A 7,627-nucleotide genomic window follows, 5' to 3' on the forward strand; every position below is an offset into this window, starting at 1 on the left:
TTATATCAATCTCCTCCAAAACTTATATACTGCTTTAATGATGCCTGATACAAATTACGATGTCAGCGACACAGGGACTTGATACACGTATCGACCTCCTCACAAACATATACAGGCTTCATTATGTGTTTGTTTAATGTACCTGTTGAAGGCGAATGCCGTTTAAACTTTGTGCACTACGTCATCAATTTCAGCGGACATCTAGACAAACGCCCACTGAGTATATATCAAACCTATGATAAGTATCGTAACTTGCCGGATACATGGATCTTGTTTCTGAAGTGACGCATAAAAAAATCGGCTTTGATTTAGTATCCTGCCCGCGCAGGGACTCGAACCAGCGACCTCTCAGTGTCTAGGAGTCCTTAGGCTAGAGGGAAATTCCCGGCTAACCTCAGTTAGTTAGGTGGCCTTGTACTCTCTACTCAACATATAATGAACATGATTAAATGAAAATTGATTATGTCCTTGAACAATTAACTCGGCGACTATTTGCATTTAAAAGAACGCTAATTAAAGATAACAAAGAAATCATCACAAATAAACACGCATCCGTAGGCTGGCGTACACGTTCTTCTCTACTCTGGACGGAGACAATAGTATGACGTCATGATACTGATGACGAAAGGTCATTTGTGACGTCACGTTCTTGTTGCTATGCTGCTTAGCAATAGGCAAAGGCGGAGATGATTAGTCTCTCCCCAATTATCTACTTCTTATCTTAATTTTTGGATTACCACAATGGATATCAAGATTTTCTTGATATTTGTGGTAATTCTGAACGCCATGCAGCAAGGCCCTGCTGCTTATCGGGACCTTAAGTGGTAAGTTTGGGACATTTTCTGTGATTTTTGTTTCTACGTTGATTATACATGTATATCACGGTACCTAGATGCATTGATGGCACCCTTAAATTGTGTCGCGACATTTCACCTCAACTTTGTCACTTTATTTCTGTAGCGTGGAGCCCGAGCCAGGACATACCAAAAGATTGTTGTATTATTTCACCTCAAGAGAAATTGAGCAAGTCTGCCCAACGCAAGTCGAGCTGATGTGGGTAAGTATTGCATTCAATTAAGATACAGATTGATGTTGAAACGCATTGTAACTTGAAATGTATACATGGCTTGTAGTCGCGCTTATGCGTTTCGTGTAAATTTTATAGACGTATTTCCTTATCGAAGTTTGAATAATTCCTAATACCAGGAACATCGGATGGCTTAGAATTATCGAGGTTGATTATAACTTTTATTTGTTTTAGAGAATCGGAAATGATGTATTCCGGACGTTTCTGTGTGGTGTTATAACACTGATGTTGGTTTACACGTACGTGTGTGCACCGTCGATTGGAAACCGCGCCAAGAAGAGATGGACAACCAATGTTTGCATGTTCCAAGCATGGATAACTCGTAAGTAATATTGATATTCGTAACCACTTTCCCCAGTTCGTTTCGTTCATAGGACAATAACGGTAAGATCCATTCGGCGCGTAATAATTTACGATATGTTAATTGTTGTGAACATTGCAATGTTTGAAGATGTGTTATAACACACATTATCTGTTTCTACAGGCCGTTCCCTCTGTCGTTTCTGCGGAACTTCTCCATGCCAGGCCAAGAGAACATCCTGGAAGCGCTTCAGACTCCGTATCAAGAATGTGACTGATTTCGAGGAGCGATCCAATGCCATGAGGTTGTTCAGCCTCGGACTGGAGCTGTCCGTCGACCTGACAAAAGAACTTCCCCGGGATGAGCTGTACTGGGCTAGGAAATACTGCGATCAATTCGAGGAGGACCACATGGTTCTATTCCCGCTGTGTATCCAGCGTCAAATCAATGACTGGTACCCATTGCCTCACTAGGTATGTACCCTGTCCCTCACAAATATACCCCTTTGTCCCTTGTCGGATAGGGAGTCCCCTTACGTACCCCTTCACCGGACTAAGTAATCTTTTACTCGCAAAATCATAACATGCCCATCACTAGGTAGGTAATTAAAAGTTCATTCAAATTGAAATTAATAATTGGAAATATATGTAACACAACATGAATAATCTGATCTGAAATTCACTTTCATCAATATGAAAACTATATCACGTGACAAATATATCCTGTTTACGAGAGCGCAACTGCTGAACATGAACGTCAGTATTACGCTTTAATCTATTATTTCAATTTTTAAACGATTTTCTTCCAGATTTCTTGCAGTTTTTGGCGAATGTCGATGATGGAACCGAAGTGGCCGTGTTGACGTCATCGATTGGTCGCAACCACGATTTATTTTATTCCTTTTCTGATAAATGAGAAATAGTGACCTAGAGATATTAATGTTGTTTTCGTTACTTAGGTACATGTATGTTTTACCTTGTAAAATTGTTTATTTTGTAGAGAGGAACATTGTACACAGATGACAAGCCGATTATAACTATTCTATGTTGGCCAGATACAAGTATATAATGTTTCGTAATGTTTCTATGGTAACCATTCACACGTGGTATAATAAAATGTCTGAACCTGACTCAACTGTTTCAGTTATATTTTTGTAAACGTCTGCCACACATATACACATGTTCCTTGAAGTCTAATACAAATTATGATGTCGGCGTCACAAGGTCTGGACACACTTACGGATCATATCCGACATATATGTGTTTTTCGGCATAGCTGTATAATTTTCTTTTGGCCCCGGATATGACGCGACAGGTGGCGTTACTGGTCAAGATGAAGTATGTGATTGGTCAATGTAGCGGTAAAGGCAAAATGCAGATATGCAGTTAAAGACGAAACAAAATTAAGATTGAATGCAAGCTGAATAAGTGGATGTATCTATTCAAATGACACATTAATAAAATCATATTCCTGATTCAAATGCAGTCTAATTACCACCAAAAATGATTCAAACTGATATAATTTTGTTATCCGTGCTGAAACTGCGCATTTATTAATTAGTTCGTTAATTTATCTCACCAGCAGTTTTACATTATAACCACCAGCATTAAAACTATCTCGTTTATCTTTTTTAAAGATATTTCTTGTTATGATTAAGTCTGATACAAAATACAATGTCGGTGACACAGGGACTGGACACACGCATAGATCCGATCCCATATGCATGCATGTGTAATTGTATACTTGTTTAAAGAAATCTGATATAACGATAGTATGTCGGTGAAAAAGGCGCTGAACACATGCATCGATTTCCTCCAAAACATATACTTGTTTAATGAAATCTGATATAAATCATTATGTCGGCGTCGCAGGTTTGGGCACACTTACGGATTCTGTCCGACATATATATTCTTTCTGAATGAAGCCCGATACAAAATATAATGTCGAGGACGCGGGGATTGGACAGACGTATTGATCCTGTCCGATATACATAAACTTGCTGAATGAAGTCTGATACAAAATAAAATTATCGGTGAAACAGTGACTGAGCACACACAAATCGATCCCCTCAAACATATAGATACCAAGTATGAAGTCGGTGACACAGGGGCTGGACACATGTCGATCCTCCACCACACATAAATACTTGTTTAATGAAATCTGATGGAAATAATTACGTCGGCAGCACAGGGTCTGCAAACATGCATCGCTTCTCTCCCACATAGTATACCTGAAAATATGTTTGAGGGAAAGGATGCATGTATCCAGCCCCTGTGTCACCGAAATCATATTTTGCATCAGACTTTATTAATCGTGTATGTACACATGTGGGAGATGATTGATGCGTGTGTCGAAATTTTGACGATCCTCTCTCGCACATATATTTAAGGATTGAATCTTGATTTGGTCGATTTCATGGGGTCATGAATTGAGTTGCTCTTGAGACAAATTTAATGAACTGCGAAGCAGTTCATGTTGAATTTGTCTCACCAAAATCGACCAAATCAAGATTCAATCCTTATATTTCAATTGGTTTTTTTTTCGAATAAAAAAGTTGGTCTAGATATTAATGTCTCGAAGCTTGTGCAAGTCCAAATGAGGAAAAGCCCGAGGAGTTCCGGATTGTGCATGTCTAGTCGGTCGAGTAAAATAGTCCGCCATTTTAGGATTAAAAAACAGCATTATTTTGTCAAAATAGAAGTATTTAGCATATCTGGTTTTTCCTAAAATACAAGAATACATTATAAATTTGATAATTTTAATAATCATTCCATGTTTATAACAACAATATAGAAAAAGTTAAATCGTTCCGCGGAAGGATTTTGTCTCTCCCCTTAACCATGTATTCATACGCACTGATCAGTGTTAATCTGGTCAAATCCATGAGCAAATGAAACAGATTAAGTTTGGAAGTTTAATTGAGTACAACTTGAGTAGAAATTGAAATATATATACTTGTTTAATGAAGTCTGATAGAAAGCATTATGTCGACAGCACAGGGTCTGCAAACACAATCGATTCTCTCCAACATATTATACTTGTATATATGTTTGAGAGAATCGGTGTGTGGGTCTCGCCCCTGTGACATTATATCAGACCTCATAAAACAAGTATATATCTTATCTATATGTATGGAAGGGGATTGATGCATATATCTAAAACCTGTGCCACCGACCTAATATTGGTAAAAGACTTCATATTACATACATATATGTACATTGTATGTGGGAGAAGATATAAGCGTGTGTCCAGCCCCTGTGACACATTTTGTATCGGACTTTCTTTTACAAAATACATATGTAGGTGAGAGAGGATGTATGTCTGTGTCCAGCCCCTGTGCCGCCGACAATATAATTTGTATCAGACTACATTAAAACAAGTATACATACATGTGGATGAGTATAGAAGAGTGTGTCAAGCCCCAGTGCCGCCGACATTATTATCTATGCTGAAAATAGTCAACATCTGTTCACTAGCGGTTATCTCCCCTATATCAGGATACGGAAAAATGGGAAGTGGTTTTGTCTTCCAAGCTGGTATTGATATTATATTATACACATAGTGTTATTTTATATAGTATCTATATCTGTATCTATGTATATTTCTTTTTCTATAGCTTGATCTATATGTATACCTAATTTTAGATATTCGCAAAAGGAACAAAAGAACATTATGAGGAGCATATTGGTTTCTGTATCGTTTGGAAGATAACGAAACCAAACATGGTAACGAGATCACCCATTTTCACCGTACCGAACCGGTGGTAGGTAACTATGGTTACCGACCGCCAACATGGCCGATTTACCTACTTCCGGTTCTGTACAGTGATTTTAAAGCATTTATTATGAGGGAATGGGTTGTGACATATACCAATATTGATTTAGAATTGAGTACTTCTAGAAACAGAAGTTTAATAAAACTAGTAGATACAAAAATCAGCCGTTAAAAAAACTGGATATATGCAATTCAAACATGATAGTGATAATTTAGTGATAAATTAACGTTTGTGTAGAGAGTCAATGACTGCGGCACTAGCATGTCAAATTCTGATAGAGTGCTGTCCCCTTGCTTATTCAACATGGCGCCGACTTCTCGGCCACTGTACCGCGTGGACTGGCAAATTGTTAGCCATGTACTCAAGGAAGTCTGAAAGAGTGAAGAAATTGTCAAGAACATTGGGGGAACCAAAATCGGTGCTCTCCACAGACATATTCATGGCGGAAGGTGTGGTATCGCAATTGGACGATTGCTCAGAATGTGAGGCTGAGGTTCAGGGCGAGAAAAATGTTGTTCTCGAAGTCAAATCGCCCAATATCAAGACATTACCGCATGTAAATGATCATGATGGTATCAGGGTTACTCCGGGTAGCGGTCGGGGGCGTGGCTACATACCCCGCTACCACAAACGAAAGTGGGATTGCTTAATAGATTAAGTCAGGCTAGTGAACATTCGGAACTAGATCATTGCGAGGCCGAGTTGGCTACGATACAGTTAGAAGAAAAAAAGATGCGTTTGAGAAGGGAAATAGATGCAACTAGGCAACGACTGTTGGGTTTCCAGCTCCCGACCCCTAACGGGATTCCTCTGGGGGCCCTCCCCAGCGAAGCGTGTCAACATACCTGCCACCAGCATTACAGGCGCATAATTCTAACAACGCGTCCGACAATGTTCAGCGACAACCCCCATCCAACAATGACAGCGAGTATTTCTTGCAAAACAATTCCTAGGAATCTCGGCCAGGTCGAACATTCAGATAAAAAGACCAAAACATATAAAATTGTTGATTTCCTTTGGGATGAGCCTAGTGTCAAGGATAATGATATTCAAGATACATTGACAATCGAGGCAGGGCCGCAACACGAAACCAGATTTACAAAATATATCAGTCGAACAATGGGGTTATGGGGCCGTGTCTATTCTCCTTCATATGCTGGAACAGAAGGACATCAATGTCACAGGTGTTAATCAATATCTGAAGAACATGCAACGGACCTTTCGCTTCTTTCACAGATACACGCGCCCCAGTGTGCTGTGTTATGATAAAGAATTCAGGGAGGCCCAAAACACGAGGATTTGGCATGGAACGCCTCCAGAAGGGATATATAGGACTTCCAGCTGGTCCAGAAACCGATGAAGTCGATGTCCGAGGCACCGACAGCGTCGAAGCACCGCAGAGGCCCATATCTACCCGGCGGGAAAAAAGAGATCTGTTGTAGGTTTAATATGGAAGCCTGTGTTTAAGAACTGTCGGTTGGCTCATAACTGTAGTCTATGTTTTGGGGACTACCCTGATTTAAAACACCCATAAAAAAAACTAGAGCCGGTCCCTGGGCCGTCTCAGGGTAACTGGGCCGAGGAGGTTTTCATTGCCAGCCCCCTGAAATGGACAGAATGGAAGGAGCTTTTACCACATGGTGATGTAGATAGAGACTATATTCTTCATGGTGTCAAATATGGTTTTAAGTTGTTGGACTGTGATCTTTCACAGATACCGGTGATGGAAACAAACAGCTACTCTTCATGTTCACAGTATTTTGATTTGGTTGAGCAACAGATACAGTATGAGCTTAGGCAGGGTAACTACAAAATAACTGAGACAACACCGCGTATAATAAGTGTTCTTTGGGCGATACCAAAATCAGAAACAAAAATCAGACTAATACATGATGCTAGTCAGCCAAGACAAAAATCGTTAAATCACTATAGTTTGGCGAAATCAAACTGCTCGTGTAGTTACATGGATATAAGGGAGGCAATTAAGCATGTCACACCTGGGTGTTTCTTAGCCAAGTTCGATTTGTGCAGTGCATATCGATCAGTGCCGATTAGTCCCATGAATTATTCCGCAACAGGCCTAAAGTGGACATTTTCAGGGCACAATGCCCCCACATATATGTTTGATTGTCGCCTGCCGTTCGGAGATTCACGAAGCCCATAGATTTTTCAGAGACTAAGTGCAGCGGTGTGCCGTATCCTGAAACACAAATTTGGTTTTACCGTTATTTCGTACCTTGATGATTTTCTCATTCTGGAAAAATCAGAGGAGCGGAGCGTTGCCATTTGGCACTTACGACATTACTCCGCGTGTTACGACAGCTCGGTTTCTCGATCAACTGGTCCAAGCTTGTCGGCCCGACCACCCGTTTGGTGTTTCTAGGTATAGCGATTGACACGGTAAAAATGTCTAGAATGTCCCGAGGACACACTGTGCGCGTTCACAAACCTGCTTCAGTCTTAT

General features: G+C 40.2%; 1 protein-coding gene across 1 annotated transcript; it reads left to right on the top strand.

Moving 5' to 3' along the window:
* Positions 1-651: 651 nt before the first annotated feature.
* Positions 652-2,515, top strand: LOC117336822. The gene is made up of 5 exons (XM_033897477.1): positions 652-824; positions 961-1,057; positions 1,262-1,409; positions 1,572-1,861; positions 2,197-2,515. Exons 1-4 carry the CDS (start codon positions 742-744, stop codon positions 1,859-1,861), a joined length of 618 nt encoding a protein of 205 aa, XP_033753368.1. The 5' UTR covers positions 652-741; the 3' UTR covers positions 2,197-2,515.
* The last annotated feature ends 5,112 nt before the right edge of the window (positions 2,516-7,627 follow it).

Source organism: Pecten maximus, chromosome 10 (assembly GCF_902652985.1).
Source record: "Pecten maximus chromosome 10, xPecMax1.1, whole genome shotgun sequence".
Taxonomy (NCBI): domain Eukaryota; kingdom Metazoa; phylum Mollusca; class Bivalvia; order Pectinida; family Pectinidae; genus Pecten; species Pecten maximus.